We start from the raw sequence: 22,179 nt of genomic DNA on the forward strand, positions 1-22,179 counted from the left end.
AAAAGAATGCTCTTTGTCTTGATGCCTGCTTTCTTTCCACTTGCAAAAACTAAGATTCCTCAAGGTACATGGTCAATGTTAGTTTTTCATGGTGTTTTTAAAAAATGTGCTGGATTTGTTTATTAAAACTACTGCAGATGGAATAGAAGTCTCAGTATGCTTCAGAGAAACTAGGTTGGTTGATCCTTGTGGACAGTCTCCTTATGAGGACGTTCATAGTGTTGGTCTCAACAGTACACATGAAAGTGATGGATTTAGTGGTGTAGTGAAAACAAAAGAGCCTCAAGGTGAAGTCAGTTCATGGCCAATATCGCCATAAAATGGCAAAAAAAAATGTCAGTGTTAGCTAGTCAGGTGAACATTTCTTTAAAAGAATATTTGAACATTTAGATACGTGGAAAATGTATTATTAGAAATGTTAAGTTAGCTAAGGCATTGTACTTAACGTAAAACCTGTTTTGTTTTTTTTGTTTTGTTTTTAGAGTAACTAGCCTAAAAGAAGGCCATGGCTTATTGTTTTTTATTTTTAGCAAAAATAGCTACAAAACCATTTTAGAATTTTTTTCTCCTCATATTATGAATATTCACTTCCCAATGAACTAGTTACCAAAACTCACCACTTACTTACTTGTATCAGAATTACACTGTTTTCTGATCTATATTTATAATAAACTTCTGAACTTATTGTTTGCTGTGACATGTCATTCAGAAGAAACAATGGGCTGAATCATTCCAAACTCAAACTCCACTTCCCTCTGCCTTGGTGCTAATTTACTTGGAGGCTTAAAAAAGTGGAGGCTCTATCCTCTTAATGTTGTCCTTTAAATCCTATCAACACTGCAGCCTGATAGACCAGCTAGAGGGCTGTCTTTGGGATAAAGAGGAGGGATATTTAGTCAGGGTCAAACCTGAGGAATGTGTATCAGGATCAGGAATAAAATCTGCTTCTGGATGAGGCCATGGAAGAGTGTGCAAGGCAGCAGTGATGACAGAAATATGACAGCGTTTCAAGAATCTTTAATGTCATGTTTTCACGCGGCAAAATTTTGATTGGTGACTTCCAGCTATAGAGAGAAAATAGAAAAAGGCACACTATCTACAAATAAAATAAAACACTCAGAAGATTCAAATATGTAAACAGAATTGGTGCACATGAGCAGTGAGATGGGTGGTAAAGTGCAGTCCAGTGAAGACTCAGTTCTTTATTGCACATATTGTGTCTGTGTGGAGGGGGGAAATGGACTGGACATTTCTTGGATAGAAACTGTTTTTCACTGTGGAAGTCAGAGTTTTTATGCTCCTGTACCATTTACCTGAGGGAAGTGGAACAAACAGTCCATTTCCTGGATGAGTGGGGTCGGCGGCGATACGTCAGACTTTCCTCTGGACCCGGTCTGCTAATATTGAGTCCAGGTCTAGAAGAGGACTTCCCACAATCCCCTGTGCTGTGTCAGATGTGTGTGTGGCTGCTGAAAATGTCAGGTTTAGTTGTACCATCAGTTGTTTAACACCATTAAATGGGAATAATTTACTTAAAACAAGACTGTGACCAATAATTGCTTGATTTGATTTAGTATAATAGTGGTTTTCTCAATTAATTGATCACAAAATGAGTCATCTCAGGGAGCTTCACATACTAAGGTGAAGATCTTACAAGATTATAATAGATACAGACAGGAAACAAATCCAAACTGTTCCCTTTAAAGAAGCTATTTGGCTAAAGTGGGGAGAGAAAACTCATTTAACAGGACGAAACTGGCAGAACTTGGTTCAGGGAGAGCAGCCATCTGCCTCCACTGGTTAAGGTGAGGGTAAGATGGAGAGGAAAGAAAATACTAGAGAATGGTAAACACTGGGTAGCTCCAGAGTAAGAGATACCTGCAAAGAGGACAAAACGAACTATGGGGGAGAAAAGACACCAAATTAGTGACATTTTAATATATGAAGAGTGGAGGAGAGCTCCTAAATGCATCATGGGTTTAACAGCTTAGACCTATAGTAGTCTGTAAGTAGACTGGGTGTCTGCCTTCCAAACCTCAAACTGGAAGCTGATTCCACAACAGCAGAGTCTGATCGCTGCAGGATCTTCCTCCTGTTCTGCTTTTGGAATATCTAGGAACACACGTAAGTCTGCAATCTAAGGACAAAGTGTTTTATGAAAAATGATGGGGAGGAAAGGTCTTTAGGATGACATGAGCTTGGTCATTTAGAGCTTCATATGTCAAAAGAAGCTCTTCAGTTTCTGTTCTTTTTACAGTGAAGAGAAGCTGAGATGGAAGAAAGAAGAACTCTCTTTTTGGTTCATGTCAGATCATTTTGTGTCAGCTGGAGGTTTTTCAGAGAATTATTTGGACATCCTGATAAGGAATTCAGCCTAGAAGCTACAAATCCATTGACTCTTTGACAATATTTTGCAAGTGAAAGAAGGCCATTCTAAAGACTTGTTTTATGTGTAAAAAGACATGTCCAATGTTCCCCACAGTGGTGCTGGAAGCCAAGGCAATGACATCCAAATTGCAATAACTTCTGTTTTGTCTGAAGAAGAAAATCACAAGTCATCCAGGCCTTTATATGTTTGGAGCTTGAGTAACCACCTTTTTTCCCCTGGCCTTGTAGATTAATGCAGCTGGGTGTCTTCAGATGGTTCAAATATATATATATATATATATATATATATATATATATATATATATATATATATGGCATGCCGTTTAGGAAATTATATATATAATGAAAGTCGATATATATATAATGAAACTTGATATATATATAATGAAACTTGATATATATATAATGAAACTTGATATATATATAATGAAAGTTGATATATATATATATCAACTTTCATTATATATATATCAACTTTCATTATATATATATCGACTTTCATTATATATATATCAACTTTCATTATATATATATCTCGACTTTCATTATATATATATATATCGACTTTCATTATATATATATATCGACTTTCACTATATATATATCAACTTTCATTATATATATATCAAGTTTCATTATATATATATATCAACTTTCATTATATATATATCAAGTTTCATTATATATATATCAACTTTCATTATATATATATCAAGTTTCATTATATATATATATCAACTTTCATTATATATATATCAAGTTTCATTATATATATATCGACTTTTATTATATATATATCAACTTTCATTATATATATATCAAATCTTTTTTTCCTACCGAGCCCCGGAAGGGACATGTCCGTATGGCGAAGCGACAACGAAGGACACTCACCCGGACGAGAATTTTATTGAGTTTTATTTTAAAATCGGCCTGAAACACACAGACATTCAAGCAGTGCGATGCGCTAAGAGTCTGCCATGCAGACCAGCGATCCTGATAATGGTAAGTTTTATTTCTCCAACATCCTGCTGTTATCCTACTATGAATACGCGAGCTACAACAGTCCCACATCAGTATTATGAACGTTCCGCCAGCTAACGCGGTCCGGACACCGGATCAGTGATTAGAGGTTGGCGTTCAACTATTGTTTGCCAGCCAGTTAGCCGCTGGTAAGCTAACAAGCTATGAAACAACTCCTTATAAAACCGGAGGAAAGCAGCAGCAATATTTCAGTCCAAGACCTGTATTCAGAACCTCCCACGCTGTTGCACAATGACCCATTAATCATATTACTGAACTATATGGTTATCATTGAAATTTCCCTTGAAGAACCAGTGAACTCTTTGCGAACACATTTTAATTTATGTGTTGATTATGTTTCGTATCAGTAATACAAGTCTAAAAAACTGATTGAAATGATCAAGTTAACACAATGAAGTAAAGAGTACTGGTAATCTGCAGCTATTTTCATAATTTCAAGGTGAAATTCTGATGTGTGATTTTCTAGCTTTGCAGATGTGGAAATCCAATGCACTGATTTCTTATACACAGATGCTTTTGGTGTTTTTTGTTGTAAAATAAAACAAGGCATTTATCACTGTTGGAAATTATTACAGGTATTATTTGTAACACTTTCTAACATTGTATGGACAAAGCAATAAATCAGTTAATGGATAAAATCATTTGTATTACAGATGCTATCAACAGCATGTCTTGTTCATTTTATTTAGTTGTCGGCCTTGGATGATGAGGTCCAGTTACCAGGAGCACTAGTCTGCAGCTTACTGGTTCCGTCCTGCAGCTCCTCCACGCTGTCCTCCTCTCTACAGACCAAATCAAGTAAGATCTGTTTAGACTATGCAGACATCAACATGATCAGTATGTTATCTTTTGACCCATCCTAAAATCACAAAATAGAACATTTACTTTAAGTTAACTGTGTTTATGAAAATAGAAAATAATTACTGACAACTAGTACTTTTTGGTGCTTTTATGCAGGAAAAGGGAACCAGGAAGCTGCTGTGGATCCTCTGCAGTATCTGGAGAGGTCAGAGGAACGGTTCTTGGAACAGATCGGAAGACACCAAGACGTGACCTCTGCCATGCTCCAGAACATCCAGAAGATGAATGAAAACCTTGGTTGCACTGATGGGACGCATGGTGTCGGTGCTGGAGCAACTGTCCCAGAATTAAACTGCATTGTTGACTATTGGCTTTTCTAGAAAATAAATCTTTTTTAGTACTTCACCTGTTTTGTATTTTACTCATGCACTTTGGATGAATGAACAGAAATTTGTGATGAGAGATGCAAATTTTGTCTATAATCTACAGAGACTTTATTCAGTGTTCAGTGCACACTTTTGTTACACACATTTTGACAGATAAGCAGTTGTGCTTTTCAAGCAGATTTTAGTCAGAAACATCAGTAGCATACGTTGTTGTTTTTTTACTGTTACACCAATCTAGGTAGATAAACTGCACTACTGCAGCAGACATATTATTGAAATGTGCTTCTATTATGTGTCTACATACACTGCTCACAAATAGTTATTCAACTTTTGGGTGAAATTGATGGAAAATATAAAAAGTGCATGCTGTAGTGATATATCATAAAAGTAGGGTATTTAACTAGAAACATGCAATAGTGATTTCCTCATCTCAAAAAAAATTATTGAATCAAAAGCTAACAACAGTGGAGGGTATGTCACAATAAAAATGTCTCAGTTTGGACAGAACAGCAGCCTTCAGCTGAAATCCAGTACAATTGTGTCCCACCAGTGGCGTGATCATGGATGTGTCCAGGCAGCAGCTGACCTCTGCCTCGTAATTAGCCTTAAGACCAGCTATAAAGATAAACATAGATATTATCATTATCATCAACATATGGTGCATGTGTTTAACCTTTAAGCTATGTAGGGATGCAAATGTAGTCGAAGCTAAGTAGCTAAGCTAATGCTAACACGTTCAGTGTTCAGAATCAAAACATCTCTAAAAATTACCTGTTTTCTCAAACGTAGTCGCCATTCCCTGTGACAACCATGAAGACAGATAATCACAGAAGAGCTCATCTGAAGAGCAAATGTCCAATAAGGTTCCTGTTTTTGTTTGCCATGTCCTTCCAGGGCTCAGTAGGAAAAAGTCTGAATATATGGAATGAAACTTTGAATAGATGGAATGAAAATCTGAACATTCTATATTCCGACTTTCATTATATATATATCAAGTTTCATTATATATATATCAACTTTCATTATATATATATATCAACTTTCATTATATATATATCAATTTTCATTATATATATATCAAGTTTCATTATATATATATCGACTTTCATTATATATATATCAACTTTCATTATATATATATATATATATCAACTTTCATTATATATATATCAACTTTCATTATATATATATATCAACTTTCATTATATATATATCAATTTTCATTATATATATATCAAGTTTCATTATATATATATCGAGTTTCATTATATATATATCAAGTTTCATTATATATATATCGAGTTTCATTATATATATATCAAGTTTCATTATATATATATCGAGTTTCATTATATATATATCAAGTTTCATTATATATATAATTTCCTAAACGGCATGCCATATTAATATATATATATATATATATATATATATATATATACGAAGAATAGAGAAGTTGAAATGTTTGTTATTTTTAGCCTCTTTTGCCTAAATGTGACTCCAATAAGAGTCAAAATTCACGTTGTTTTCACAGTGGGGTACATCAACACAGCTGACAGGCCTTGTGTAACTGTTGTGGCTTGATTTTTTTTTTTTATTGCATTTTTTTCCCTCTTCAGTCACAGGGTTTCTGACATCAGCTGGCAACGAAGCCTGAGTGCGCCGTGGAGCGCATCGGAGCTCTGACCGGCACCGCTGCCACACCTGCAGTTACGGCCATCCTCACTAGTCATCCTCCCTGTTTATCTTCACATTTCCCCCCTCCTCTCGCTGTGCTCATGATCTGGTTATGAAATATGCATGATGCTCTTCCTGCCGCTGCTCCAGCTGCGCTTCCACTCCGTGTTTTTGCGGCTGCTGTTCGCCTGCTGTCAATGAACATCCAGCACGTCCTCTCGGCTTTATTCTTCTACGTGTTTCCATCGCCCCGCCTCTTCTTCCTAGCTGGATCTTTTTTCTTTTTTTGTTGCCTCTCTCTCTCTCTCTCTCTCTCTCTCTCTCTCTCTCTCTCTCTCTCTCTCTCTCTCTCTCTCTCTCTCTCCCCCCCCCCCCCTCTCTCTCTCTCTCTCTCTCATTGCATCCATTTTTGTGCATTTAAGAAATCTCCAAGAATTACCAACCTGGAGGAAGGCGAGCTAACCGGAGTGACAGAGGAGGGTTAAAGGACTCCAAAACAAACAAGGACGCACCGGGCATCTTTTTTTTATTCCAACATGCGAGTAAAGCCCCTCTAAAGGATGGCAGCGATGGGTTAGACAGGATTTAACATGACTGCAAAATAAAAGGCAAGAGTTGTTTTTTTTAATCCTCTGTTTTTTTCTACTTTTTATCCCTGGATGGATGGATGGATAGATGGATGGATGGAGGCTTGTGTTTGGAGTACCTGAAGGTTGTAGCCTGTACAGCCTCATGATTCTTTTAAGGGCATCTGTTTCTAATCTTGAGTGTTGAGAAAGAAAGAAAGAAAGAAAAAAGATCATGTGTAAATTGCAGCAGCTTGAATATTCCCTACAACACTCAGTCGGCTGCAGCACATCTGACAACCTCACCATGAGCATTTAATCGGCTAGAAAACGACAGTTTGGTGTTTCTTCCTACTCCACGGTGCCATATATGCATGCTAAACAAGATGTCATGCCGCCTGTATGTGAAGCCGCGCTGCTTCCTGCAATTAGAAATCTTTTAAATGGAACACACAGAGAGAATATTTCTATATATCGCCCACGATGCAGCTGGTTGACGGTGCCTTTCTCGTTTTTTAGCCACTGTGTGTAAACGATGTCTGCTCCGCACGGGCCCCGGGGCGGCCCTGGCACCGCTGCCGCCGCTGCTGCTGCTGCTGCCGCCTCTGCTGCTCCCTCAGCGGCCGGCGCCATGCCGGAGATGCCGGACCTCAGCCACCTCACCGAGGAGGAGAGGAAGATCATCCTCGGTGTCATGGACCGACAGAAGAAGGAGGAAGCGAAGGAACAGTCGATGTTAAAGTAAGAAATACAGCAGGTGGAGGTGTCGGTGGTGGAGAATAAACCCTGAGTTGTTATTAGCTTAGAAATTTGGTGGAGATGCTGCTGTTGCCTCTGGAAGCTAAAGCTTGTTAGCCGTTTGGTAGCGAGGTGACTGGGGCAGCTTTCTTGGCTTCTTCTACTTTATTTCACCGACTGGGTGTCATGTTATAATGCGGCACACACTCCAACCTCTTTCCCCTTTACTTTGTTGTGGCTCTAGCTGTACTATAATGGGCTGGGTTAGCAGCGACGGCCGCCATTTTCACGTAAAAAGCACGCCAAATTGCTTAACCTTTTCCCTACGAACGTCACCGACATTACACAATATGACACTGGAAAGATCATTTAAGGTGTCCTTTGTTGCGATGGCGGGTGTGTGTGTGATTGTAACGTTAAAGTCTCTGTAGACCAGCACCTCCTCCTCCTCCCTGCCCCCTCCTTGTGTACAGATGTCGCTCGGAGCTGTTTCAGCACCACGGCGCTGTCCACTGGAGGGTTTTTACTTTTTAAGGTGGACCAGAGTGTTCCCACCGCCATCATCTGCTGTAACCTTTACTGTACGGAGCCATAAATCTGCTTTATGGTCGGAAATTACTCTCACGCCGTCTTGACCTGGTTATAAAATCACACTCAGTCGATGTGTCGTTAATTAAAAAAGGAACTGCTTCTTCTTCTTGGGGGAAGCCCTGCTGATGAAGAGAGAGGGGCGAGACAGAGGAGCATTTCGGGGCGGTGGCCTTAAATGTTTCCATCCTGTTGATTTTCTTGTAGTTTTTCAATGAAAGGATGCACATGCTTGCACCCCAGCAGATCGTGCGTTTTTGGCTGATTTCTGTGAACATCAGGAGCAGGGTTGTCTGGTGCTGCACGTGGCTTCAGTGTAAAGTCTGACTGTCACTCACAGCTCCTTCAGATGCCTTAGAAATGCTGGTTTCCATTATCAGGTAAATATTTGCACCAAGGCAGCATTCCCTAATGGAGATAAAAGTTGTGCAATCCCTGGCCAGTGCTGCTACATGATAAACATGACTCATGGACTCCAAGACACGGCTACCTCAGCCGCTGCGGTGCGTGCTGTGTGATTCATCGAGGCCTTTTCCGCCTTCCTTCCTTCCCTCCCTCTCTCCCTGTTCACTGTCTCCCCCCCTTCCTCTTCCCCAATAGCCGAGTGTTTTTCCCTATTTCTCTTTCTCTGAGGAAAAAGGGGGGATTGTCAGTTTTAGTCACTCTTAGTCTGACAGTGATGTCAAAGCCCTGTCATGACTGAGCATGGGCAGAAGGGCCTGTTCTTTGCCACAGACATGACTGACTGACTGACTGACTGACTGCCTCATCATAATGTTAGGTAACTCTTATTGCAGTCCACACAAGCTGAATGGCTGCAAGATGCTGGGAGCTCAAAGAGGTCTTTGTGTTGATAGCTTCCACCCTAATTTGCACAAGAATCACAGTATGTTTCCAGTATGGCTACCTGGGAGTTTTTCCCACTGGCTGGGCTAAACTGCATTAATATCCGTCAAAAATAAGGTGAATTTAATACCAAAGCACCATTTTGCTATTTGTTTAGACAATCTGATTACACCTCATGACTCCTTCATGTCACAATAGTAAAATTTTCTTTCAGTCTTTGATCCACAAACACCATACTGGTTTGGTTTTAATGTGCTTTGTCTATACATACAAGGTGACTCATCATGAGTCATCAAAACAGTAAATTCCCACTTTCTCTACCTATGAATCACACAAGCATAACATATCCCGAAGCAGCATTAATATGCTCAGCCCTGGCATAGGTACAGCTGCAGCAGATTAACTTGTCATTGGATGGTTCGTAGCATTTCCAGCGGTGTCGGAAACAAACACCCACACTGCAACATCCAACCCTATAGCTCGTGCATTTCTGCTGCCGCAGTCGCAGTCCAATCCCACAGCGGCTTGGATAGCTTTTCTGGAAAGTGGCAGTTTGAACATCGAAGTGTGTAATCTAGCAGAGGGATTCCTGGGAGGATGGAGGGATGGAGAGGAGAGAGAGAGGGAGGCAGGGAGAGAGAAGCCTCCAGCTGCAGGGTTTGCCAACTTGCTGTCATCTCACTGGAGGTGCTACAGAGAGCATGGATGGAAATCCGGCGCTGCTGACTTGCATATAATTAGCTACTCTGTCTTAGCCTGCTCGTTCTTAGCTGGCCTGTGTGTTTGCATGTAGAAGATGAGCTGCACCAATGAAAAGTCACTTTAACAGCAAGTCCATAAGGCGGTGCTCTACATATCTACAGCTCCTTCTTTGAATTATGCACTGTTTCTAACATTTATACCTACAAAAACACATGACTACAATTAAGCGTGGCTGCAGGTGCATTTGTTCTATTATGAAGAATCCTCTGGAGTTGTCAGCTAGATTGGCTTTCAATGCTTCGGTGAGTCCCTGAGCTGTACAGTAATGATGGTTGAGGGACCCCCACCCTCCCAGACACTGTGTATCCTACAGGCAGGCATCAGCTGCCTGTGATGGGGTGACCCACAGAACGCCCGGGGCTCCACTTCTCCTTTCTCCCTGCTCCTCCAGTCCTCTAGGGGTGATTGGTTCTGCTCGGTGGCTAGCAGTGTTGGAGGAGTGGGCATCACTACAGGAAGTGTTGTTTCTTATCCTAGCCATGACTTTCTTTTTCACACCAATCGCTTATGAAGGTATCAGACACTTTTTCACCACAGACTGATTGTAAGGTACTTTCTGGATGACAGGCCTCATTCCACATATATACCAGTGAAACTAGCAGCAGCTGTCATGTTTATTTGTCTCCTCATATCTAAGCTTCCCGGTAAATATCCAGTTCATCCTCCTTGCTGTGACAGTGTTCACCTCATGGATTGGGGAGACTGTGTCATTTGCTCAGGGACCTCCTCTGACAGTGCTAATTATACCGGCTGCCTAGTAGGAGGGACTCCCACTGAGATGCAGCTATTCCAGGGCTGGGAGGTGTCTGCTGCTCTGCCATCTATTTGGGCTCCCCCCAATTAAATTGTAAAATTAAAGGACACCCTGGGCTCTACAAGGTTTCCTGTATTTGGGAATACAAAAACATTTAGTCAAAAGACCCCTTCTTAGACTATTCTTGGCCCAGCGATCCCCTCACTAGTATTATTATCAAGCTCCAGAACTGTATCCAGCAGTTCCAGTGATGCTACTTGATTGAGGGTTTCTGTTAGATTCCACCAAACCTCAAAAACGCTCACCTGTTTCAAGTCTCTATGACCCAAGTTTGTAATATCAGCTCTCTTGTCAGGCAGGGTAGCCCTGATGACATAATCACAAACATTTTCCAGGGTTACAGAACACTTTGAGAAGAACTCCTCATGATGTCTTCACGTGTCAATCTGGTGTAGTAAACTGTAGACTTTAACTGATCCACTGTTCCTATCTGTTCTGGTGAAATAAATGTAGCACGTCTCTGGTTAGCATTTATGTTAGCATGTATGGTGGCTGGTGTTCAGAATGAAGCGCATTGACCTAGAATTAGCTTTGACTGATCACATTCCATTTCCTTTTTCCGTCCACCCTTCCCTTCTTCCTCTACCACACATGTGCACTCACACACCTCACATCCTGGTCATTTATCTGATAGTGCTACAGAGCCCTGTATACCAGCTGGAGTCAGAGCCACAGAGAGGCCCCGTGTCCCTGGAGGCTGTAGGATCTCAGCCCTTAGAGAGAGTAGCAGTGGTGGAGTGCTGCACACACAGACATACAGAGGCCTGAGCCTTCCATATTCCTGTTCTCCTGTACACATTAATGGAGTTTGAACAAACAATAATAAGTGGCAGAATATCTGGGCATCCTAAGTGATGTGAAATTAAGGAAATCATTAAATAAACACAGACTGAGTGGCTACAACCTGGATATTTAAACTTGTGACAACCCAACACACTGTGTCAGATCTGCAAACACAGTCTAAAGGCTGCCTGGTATATTGCAGCTCTGTGCAAAGATAGAATAATTAGGTTCTGCGCTGTAATAAAACTGAAATACAGAGGATTTAATATATTGTCATACAAAGCTAGAATTGGAGAAAAAACTGAGAGAAAAATCAAGGAAATAACAGAAAAGTGTAGTCGCTTCTTTCAAAAAGTGACTGAAAGTGTACTGTGCAATATAAATCGTGTACAATTAGCTAATATGATTTAGTTATGTGGTGTAGTTCACTAGCGGTATGAATGATTGGCTTTCCATCATGGCCGTGCATAACCTGCTGTGGAAAAGCAATAAAACTTTTTAAAAACAAAACAAAAAATAAACAGGAAGAGAAACAGAGAGACCTATGGTTGTGAAATGAGGCGAAGCAGCGCTCAGAAGCTTCCCACTGGACAGTATACAGTATACTGTACTCTCACACACGCTCTCTCTCTCTCTCTCTCTCCCCCTTTCTAGCTATGTTTCTCTGCCTTTCTCTTGTTCCCTTAGCTCACTCACCCATGCTCACTCGCCTTCCCATGCAAAGAGCAGATTCTGTCATGAGCGTTGCAGAGTCTCCCATCCCCCATCACTTTCCCCAAGGGAGAAAGAGGGAGAAAGAGAGAGTTGGAAAGGATGGAAGAGAGGATGTTGTCTTGACTCTGTAAAGCAGAACGCACGCCAAATTAATACATCATCATGCTAATTAAAGTAACAATGTGTTTTGGTTATGGACACTTGGCATGCTGTCAAGTAGTTTGGCTCAGCTGGATGGGGAATCTGGTTGGAGCACAACTGTCATAACTAAAATGATATATAATGTACAGTAGAAAATAATGGAATTACAAGTGGCTCACAAGCTGCGCTGTTGTACAGTTGTAGTCCTTTCTCGTCAAGGTTCTTCATTGGTCTGGTATCTATTTACCCTTTTCAAGTAGGTCATGAACATATTGTGCATTGCATTGTACTATTTATCCGCCTTTCTGTCCTTAATATGCAGCTACCAAGTTACAAAGTATCTCAATGTAAGGTATCTACACTACAGATTTACAGGCAAGTCAGAAATACTTAGTGGAGTTTACAAGGCAGGACTCTTCCACAAGTGTAACATTAAAGGCATTTGAAATATTATATCTCTTTATAGTCAAATGATTAACACACAACCCGTACTGTGTGATGTTGTTAACATGTAACAGCATCACACAGTGTGAGTTTACATGTGAATTCGTGCCTCATGCCAGCTTACCATCAGCTCAGTTTTGGTCTGCACCAACACACGGGTGTTTTTTCAGTGGCAAAATGTTCTCAAATGTTTGGCATCGAGTGGCTAACTTTGTCTGTCTTTGGTGCTGAGCAAAAAGTGTGCAGTGCAGTTAGAATTTTTTATTATTTAAAGTTGATGGGAGTCCTGGGACTGAACCAGTACTGTAACGTTAAAGCCATTTAACTAAAATAGTGAGGGGAAGCTACAAATTTCTGTAGTTTCATCACTGCAAACATTTTTTTTTCACATTATGTACACTACTGTTCAAAATTTTGGGGTCAATCAGGAAATCTCATGTTTTACATGAGGAATCACATTTTTGTTCATGTGCTAACATAACTGCACAAGGGTTTTCTAATCATCAATGAGCCTTTCAACACGATTAGCTAACACAATGTAGCATTAGAACACAGGAGCGGTGGTTGCTGGAAATGTTCCTCTGTACCCCTATGGAGATATTCCATTAAAAATAGTAATTAACCACGTTAACACTCTCTAGACTGTATTTTTGATGCATTTAATGTTATCTTCATTGAACAAAAACTGCTTTTATTTAAAAAATAAGGACATCTCTGAGTGACCTCAAACTTTTGAACAGTAGTGTATATAGCTATTGAACATTTTTACTAGAAATATGTTGTAAGAGCAACTTTTAAAAACTGTAGACTCTTAAATGTTGCTCAAACACCAGTAAAAAGTTCTCGTATGGGACTATTTTAACCCAGGACTGATATACATTGAGTGGAGACCATAGGATTGAATAAAAGTAAACTAACAGTCACTCAGTGGTGCAGTGTAGTGTGTTTTAGGAAAATATTGTAGATCTATGGCATAGAGGAAAGGACTTTTGTTAGTAGAATCGATCCAGCGTTGATTTGGGTCTTTTCATGGGATGCGATGTTTAAGTGGAATATGGAATAATGTTCTGTTGAGTCACAGACAAGGTTTAGACAGAAAGAGAGAGGACACATGAGGATAAGGTTGGATGCCTTAGGAAAGGAGAAGAAAGGGCAGGAGAGAGGAAAGTACAGGACAGGTGAGCATAGGAGGGAGGAGAGGAAATGAGAAGGGGCGAGAGGAGAAGAGAGGACAGGAAAGGAGAACAGAACATCAGAGAGAAAATGAGAGGAGAGACACTGACGTCTGCGATGCTATCAGGTCGCGTTGCTGATATGACAACCTCAGTCCCCATTGACAGAGCAATCAGCCTGCCATCTCCCACAGCCAGCTATTCTCCAGCGTGGCACAGCACAGCACCGGCTTCTATTGTCTTCCAGGGCTTTGTTCTAAATAACATCTGCATTCGTCAGCATGAGTTTTTATTCTCTTCTGGGCTCTTATCCCTCAAGCAAAGTTTGAAGGGATTTTCCTGCCCCTGGCTGTGCAGTTTGAAATGCCCTTGGTGAAACATGATGGTAGGAAAATGTTTTAGGATGAGAAATAGGTTGTTGGAACTGGTACAAGTACTGTATAATCTATTGTTACAGTGAAGCACAGGATGATTCCTTTTTCTCTATATGTTAAATAACCAGTCAGCAGCGCCTCAAGCAGCTTTAATTTCTTAGATAAGAAGCTGCATTTATGAATTTAACGCTGAATTGGTAAAAATGATAAGCAGATATGTTGTGAAATTAAAGCCACCACCTACAGATAACATTGTTTGTATGATGTACATGCAATGTAATGTACACACGTGGACAAAATTGTTGGTACCCCTCAGTTAAAGAAGGAAAAACCCACAATTCTCACTGAAATCACTTGAAACTCACAAAAGTAACAATAAATAAAAATTTATTGAAAATTAAATAATCAAAATCAGCCATCACTTTTGAATTGTTGATTAACATAATTATTTAAAAAAACAAACTAATGAAATAGGGCTGGACAAAAATGATGGTACCCATAACTTAATATTTTGTTGCACAACCTTTTGAGGCAATCACTGCAATTAAACGATTTCTGTATTTGTCAATGAGCGTTCTGCAGCTGTCAACAGGTATTTTGGCCCACTCCTCATGAGCAAACAGCTCCAGTTGTCTCAGGTTTGATGGGTGTCTTCTCCAAATGGCATGTTTCAGCTCCTTCCACATATGTTCAATGGGATTCAGATCTGGGTTCATAGAAGGCCACTTTAGAATAGTCCAACGCTTTTCTCTCAGCCATTCTTGGGTGTTTTTGGCTGTGTGTTTTGGATCGTTGTCCTGTTGGAAGACCCATGACCTGCGACTGAGACCAAGCTTTCTGACACTAGGCAGCACATTTCTCTCCAGAATGCCTTGATAGTCTTCAGATTTCATCGTACCTTGCACACTTTCAAGACACCCTGTGCCAGATGCAGCAAAGCAGCCCCAAAACATTACTGAGCCTCCTCCATGTTTCACCGTAGGGACAGTGTTCTTTTCTTCGTATGCTTGGTTTTTGAGTCTATGAACATAGAGTTGATGTGCCTTACCAAAAAGCTCCAGTTTGGTCTCATCTGTCCAAAGGACATTCTCCCAGAAGCTTTGTGGCTTGTTAACATGCATTTTTGCAAATTCCAGTCTCGCTTTTATATGAGTTTTTTTCAGCAGTGGTGTCCTCCTTGGTCGTCTCCCATGAAGTCCACTTTGGCTCAAACAACGACGAATGGTGCGATCTGACACTGATGTACCTTGGCCTTGGAGTTCACCTTTAATTTCTTTGGAGGTTGCTCTGGGCTCTTTGGATACAATTCCAACGATCCGTCTCTTCAATTTGTCATCAATTTTCCTCTTGCGGCCACGTCCAGGGAGGTTGGCTACTGTCCCGTGGGTCTTGAACTTCTGAATAATATGAGCCACTGTTGTCACAGGAACTTCAAGCTGTTTAGAGATGGTCTTATAGCCTTTACCTTTAAGATGTTTGTCTATCATTTTTTTTCGGATGTCCTGGGACAATTCTCTCCTTCGCTTTCTGTTGTCCATGTTCAGTGTGGTACACACCTTTTCACCAAACAGCAGGGTGACTACTTGTCTCCCTTTAAATAGGCAGACTGACTGATTATGAGTTTGGAAACACCTGTGATGTCAATTAAATGACACACCTGAGTTAATCATGTCACTCTGGTCAAATAGTTTTCAATCTTTTATAGAGGTACCATCATTTTTGTCCAGGCCTGTTTCATTAGTTTGTTTTTTTTAATAATTATGTTAATCAACAATTCAAAAGTAATGGCTGTTTTTGATTATTTAATTTTCAATAAATTTTTATTTATTGTTACTTTTGTGAGTTTCAAGTGATTTCAGTGAGAATTGTGGGTTTTTCCTTCTTTAACTGAGGGGTACCAACAATTTTGTCCACGTGTGTATCTCTATTAGAAGCACTGAAATGCAGCATTAGCAACTAGTGAGTCTGAACTGAACCAGAGCAGAACCCAACTCCAGCTCCACCATGAGAACATCTGGCCTGTTGTTACATAAAGCTCCCAGCATGCTGTGCAGGTGTAGCCCCAGTGAGAGCAGCACGATAAAATAGAAATACAGATATAACAAAATAACAATGCGGTAAAACAAAGAAAAACATAGAAGCAGAGATAAATAAAAACTGCAAAAAGGAGTGTCAGTAAAACAAGAACAAACAGAGTAGAATTGTGATAGTGAAAGGCACTGAGAAGGGGACACTTCATCACTTTTATTGCCCGTCCCCCGTCCCCATCCACTCTTATGGAGTCAATGTGGAGGAAGATATACAGAGTTTGACCCTTTGAGGGAAGCCCAGTGCTTCTGAGGAACATACGTGCCTGCTTTAGAATAGCTGGCAGTGCTGATGTTAAATGTATCTCTCAAAAGCCCAGGATGGAGGGATGATACACTTGAGATAGATTCATCACAACACACTCCTGGGCTCCACGCTTCACAAACTAATTGCAAAACAGATTTTTTTTTCAGTGATTTCTCAAACTGTACTAAAGGTTTTTGTTTTTTTAATCACCTGATGAAGGTCTACTACCGAAACTTTGCACCAATAAATTAATGAATGCAAGTTAGACTGTGTGCAGGAGTCCGTTTTTGGACCTGTGGGATGTACTCTGCCCTCTCCTAAACACCTGCTGAGTGAAATAGAAGTGCAAAGAGCTTCCTTGGGTTCAAACTGTAAATGAAATGCTGTCGGACCCCTGTTAAACCCCTTCATCTGTGTATCAATCTATTACTCCGCCAAGGAACGGCGGAGTCATGTGACTATCGGCGTATGTTTGTCCTTCTGTTTGCCTGTGCGCAACATTGCTCAAAACGGGATTAGAATAGAATAGAATAGCATAGAACAGAATAGAATAGAAAATCTTTTATTAGTCCATAAGGGGGAATTTGCAGCGTCACAGCAGCAAAGTGACAGTAAGAAAAGCAAGAGAACACATCTATAAATGAAAACATAAAATATATACACTGTATATACAACATAAATAAGAAAAAATAAGACAAAGATAAGAAAAGAATACATACCAGGATACTAAAAACACAAAAATTAAGAATATATACACAAATGAATTGCACTTGGGTTAACTGTACATGACAGTTTGCGAACTGTCATTAAGTGAGTGTGTGTGGTCTGTTGGCAGCTGATTATTGCTTATATTAATGCATTTGGATGAAATTTTCAGGGAAGGTCAGAAATGACACAATGACCACCTGATTAGATTTTGGCAGTGATGCAGCTTATAGACTGGATCCACGGATTTGTTAAAGATTTCTGTATCATTGTGAGATAGCAGCATGGCATCACTGTAACCATGTCAACAAGTGAACACTACATCCTACTACAAATCCACCTCTGAGGACTTATCAGGACTTATCTGTCGGAAATGATCCAAGGAACAACTGATTAAATTGTGGGGGTGTTTCTGAGTGCTATCAATTCCCGCCGCGGCGCCGCCTGCTACATATTTAGGTCACATGATTCATTTTCTGTACTTAACGTACACATTCAGAACACACGCCTGAACTCAGAGCGAGGTCATTTTGTTTGTGAGTAAATCTATATTAAATGACCACATCTGGTGTTGTTGTGATTTCTGCCATGAATTTTTTAAAGATTTAATCCGTCAGAAATGATACAACGACTGAGCAGCCTTGGCAGAGTACTGCTCTCTGAGTGCTTTTCTTGTTTTAAAAAGTCATCCCATCCTACCTTAAAAAAGTTTAAAGTGACTCTACGCTTCAGCATATATTATGTGGATCTATGGAGTCCTCTCATCTGTCTCCACCCATCCCACCACAGTTTTTGCAGCTCATGCACACCAGCTCACCTATAAGAGTTTAAAACTACTCTACATTACACAATGGCAAGTTTTACTATTGAAGTCATTCAGCCATGCGTGTCTGGCCCTGAGATCAGTTCTGAAGAATGATAATGATGTTGAACGCCCACTGTGCAAGCTGATCGATTCGTTAGGTTTCTTATGTGAGACACCCTGGCTGTCTGAATCCAGTTTTTGTCACTGTCAGCAGTACACAACACTTTAAGGGTGAGCCATGATGCTGAACTGCTTATTTCACTGCTGATGTGTCTTCTAGCCCATAAAGACACCATATGGACATAGTCTTTATGGGCCACGATTGTAATCCATTCTTTTTGTCAAATTCAGGGAATATCTGCTCAGTTTGGTATTCCTAAACAATCCTGGCTGTGTAAATGGGATGTTAAGATAGTGGACTGATTCACATAGAACATACAAACAATCTAAATATGCTAAACTGATAACTAAAATGAATCTCACCTCAGTTGCTGACTCTACCTTTAAGTGGAGTTTTGTTGGTGTTTATTTATCAGAACGTCAGTGTACCCATTATGGTGTTGTGGTTATGCACGCATACAGAGAATATGTATTGTGCTAATACAGTTTGTGTACATGTACTGTGAGCAAGCAAGAGAGAAACACAGAGATACCTGGATGGAGAAAGTGAGAGACTGTTAGGAAGCTGCTGAATGGCCAGTTACTAAAGGTGGAATGTGGCAGCAGGTCATCTCAAGCTGGCTGCGTTCAAAGAGTGAGAACCGTCATGCTGTTAGTTGGACTATTAATAGTGGAGACGCTCAGCTTTCTGCAGTGGCCGGCAAGCAGCCAGGCATTCAAACAGGCAGCAAAGCCTGCGGTCATTCAGACGTCCAGGAAACCCAGGCAGGAAGGCAAAGAAGCTTACGGGACAGTTTCTCACGGCCAATAAGACAGAAGACCTCCTAATGAAAAGTGAATTTAGTTAATCATCTGAGCTAAACAGGTTTTTGGAAAAGAAATGAAGCCGTTTTAATAAATGATTGGACCACCTAGCTCCATTTTGGTATTTATAAATACAAAATGTACTGCTATATAGTCAGTTTTTTTTCTACCATATTTATGAAGTGGCAAGAGTGCTATTTGCAGATTCACTTCTTAGCTTGTTGTTGATTCCATCATTGATGTTGTAGCAGCTAGCGCTTGTTGAGGAGTAAACTGTCCTACAAAAACCTTGCATTTTACTTACTTGTCAGTGAACTTATTAATAGTTTGCTGTAATTTAACAAAACTACACATGCTAGTGCCAGCCGAGCAAGTTGTTTCTCCTTACTTCCAGCTGTCACGCTAAGCTAAGCTAAGCTAAGCTAAGCTAAGCTAAATGCATGCTCAGTTTAGTCTCATATTTAGAATTCAGGCGTGTGTGGTATCATTTTTTCATCTAACTTTTGGCAACAAAGAAAACATATTTCCCAAAATGTTAAATTATTCTTTACAGTTTCATGTCTTCTCTAAAAAATTAATTTATCCGTTCCTCCATCCACTACAGTATCTGCTGCTAGTCTGGGATCAGGAAAAGTGCTCTTTTCCACAGCTCCTTTTCATTAGATCCTTTCATTTGCTTGCATGGTAAGGAAAGTTTCCCTCTTTTAACTGCAAAATGTTTTAAATTAAAGCGATAGCCAATTAAAAATCATACTTATAGTAGTTCCCTTCACCACACAGCGAACTAGCATCCTTGTTTCTGAGAGCTTTAGTTCGAAGAGATTGCTTTTCCTACTACGCAGGAAGTTGATGACAGTTTTTAAGATCAACCTGAACCAGATCTACTTTGGGTAAATTCAGACCCAGAATATGGTAGCTGGAGATTTTCAAAAAGAGGCACAAAATAGCACGGACTCTTCTTAAGGTTTTTCTTGTAGCGTAATGAGAGTGAACCTGAATAAAAAATACTGAATATCTGGTTTAAAATGTGGAGCTTGGCTGCTTTTTTCTTCATTTACATTTAGGTAATGAGAACTGCTATTAACCCCAAATGAATGTAGAAAAGAAAAGGACAAAATAAAGCAAGCAATTAAATGACTAATAGTCCTCACTCCAGATGCTTTGCTCAGTGTGTGAGCTGATATATTTACTAGCGGTAGTTTACACAGGGCACTCTAATCTCTCCTTCCCCTGTGTGTGTTTGTGTGTCTATCCATGTTCTGCTCATTCAAGACTCAGCTGGTCGAAGCAGGTGCAAGCTGGTGACTCAACCGCCTGCATGCTGCCGAGCCGGCCCTTCAAATACGCCTTTGTGTGGCCAAAAAAACTCATCCAGTGCTTTCTGTAAACAAATGCAGCCGTCCTGTATTTGTCTGCCACTCACACACACACAGATGTAGTAAACTCCATGAAACACACACACACATTCGCTCTGTAGAGGACTCCTCACCACCAGACAGTAGAGTTTATTATGTAATAATTGGTGCAGTGATTCTGTTGGAAAACTTTACATTTGCTCATGCAAGCCCTGCTCACATTTAATAAAAACGTACTGTAACCATAAGATACTTTTTTTTCAGGAGAATAAAATCTTTAATTTCTCTGTTGTTTTGCTTCTTATGTATATATTTCCACATTTAGTGCTCTCTTGTGCCCTCATTATTTGCCCCCTATCATTTTGAATTGGTTATTGTTCTTCCTGCAGGAATCAGGAGGTTCCATGTTAAGTAGCATTACACTGCCTGACATGTACAGTAGATGCAGATGCTGCTATAGGTAGATTACAGAGGCAACCGACTGACATAAATAGGAGAGGATAAAGAGCAGCCGTTATCCTGACGTCACTAATGCAGCCGTGGTCCTTATGTAAGCCCACTGTTTGAACGCTACACACAGGCACTGCTGTGTAGCCTACACTAGGACATACTGCACAGCATATAGACCGCTGCTCACGCCGCCTAGGGCTGAAGGTGGCTTTGTGGGAGCTTTAAATGCATTATTCCACAGATTCAGTATCTGCTTGTGTATTCATGGTTACACGGTTTGTGTTGTGTGCTCCAGTATTTACGCTGAACACAACAGTGAAGAGGCCTGTTTTTATCCCCATCATCTGACACTGATCAGGACTCAGACACAGTGAGCTGATGCAGTGATCCTGGGATCGTGCTCCTCGATCGAGGTCTGATGGAGAATCTCCCCTTAATCCGTTAATATCGCTCGTCCCACTGAGATACTGCCACCATCGCCATGGTGATGCTCAGATGGCCTGGATGTGTAGTAGTAGGAGGGGAGGTGAGGGCCACTGCACAGACATGTAGAAATCCTCCCTGCTGAAACATAAGTACAATCATTTAAAGCAGTATCTGAAGGCAGGTCATGCAGGCATGTAAAGGCACGAGGCATCAGGCGATGAGAAGGGGTGTGGTGGTGTGTTTGCTGTCGCCTCATCCTGGAGGGGGTGACTGCTTGGATGGCTGGTTTTAAATCCGTGCGGAAAGGCGGCTAATGCAAGGGAATCCTTTGATTTGGGATTTTACAGCAGCCAAAGTCTGAGACAGATGTTGAGAGCCATCAAGTGCAAGATAATTTCAGTCCTACAGTATTGTGGTCACATCTGTTTATTTGAATGAACATGCTGTTCTTCAGACTGCGTCTCTTACTGGATGTAGCTTATGCAGCAGATAATAGCACCATGTGGTAATGGACACCTCGCTTCCTAGGCGTGTAACATCGTGTGACCTCTCCTGTACAGTATTTTAGCCACGTGCAGACTGTAACCTGTGCACAGCGAGGTGATATCGAGTTGCACCTGTGCTTGTTCGCACGGGTACAATACAGTTTAGTTAAGCGAGCTAATAGTGACGTGCTGTAGTGATGAATTGGGACAGGAAGGAGTAGAGCAGGCCGGGCCAACAATAGGTAGGGTATCTATTACCTCTCTATTGTTAGCCATGGCTGGGCTATTATTATAGTCCTCAATGAGACACAGACAGCTGACTGCAGTTTCAGTACAGCCCACCTACTGCTCCCAGTGAGGAACAACAACCTTTCTGGTATCTGCTTAAAGATGAGTCTGATGGGATTCAGCAGAGGTGTGTTCCATCAACTGCAATACTCTCTTGTTTGTTGCAATTAAA

General features: G+C 40.6%; 1 protein-coding gene and 1 long non-coding RNA gene across 44 annotated transcripts in view; both read left to right on the forward strand.

Moving 5' to 3' along the window:
- The first annotated feature begins 3,183 nt into the window (after positions 1-3,183).
- Positions 3,184-4,635, forward strand: LOC127536483 (uncharacterized). The gene is made up of 3 exons (XR_007945473.1): positions 3,184-3,390; positions 4,119-4,227; positions 4,387-4,635. It is a non-coding gene; the product is annotated as an uncharacterized LOC127536483 (long non-coding RNA).
- Positions 4,636-6,691: 2,056 nt separating this feature from the next.
- The window catches only part of rims2a (regulating synaptic membrane exocytosis 2a), a 153,636-nt gene continuing 138,148 nt past the window's right edge, over positions 6,692-22,179 (forward strand). For 23 of the 43 annotated variants that reach the window (XM_051956843.1, XM_051956845.1, XM_051956852.1 and 20 more), the window contains exons 1-2: positions 6,692-6,901; positions 7,379-7,600. In XM_051956843.1, the coding sequence (XP_051812803.1) occupies positions 7,395-7,600 (206 nt within the window). In that variant the 5' untranslated portion in view covers positions 6,692-6,901; positions 7,379-7,394. The remainder of the gene's footprint in view (positions 6,902-7,378; positions 7,601-22,179) is intronic. The other 20 variants (XM_022204402.2, XM_051956849.1, XM_022204419.2 and 17 more) reach the window with 2 other exon arrangements.

This window comes from Acanthochromis polyacanthus, chromosome 12 (genome assembly GCF_021347895.1).
Source record: "Acanthochromis polyacanthus isolate Apoly-LR-REF ecotype Palm Island chromosome 12, KAUST_Apoly_ChrSc, whole genome shotgun sequence".
NCBI lineage: Eukaryota > Metazoa > Chordata > Actinopteri > Pomacentridae > Acanthochromis > Acanthochromis polyacanthus.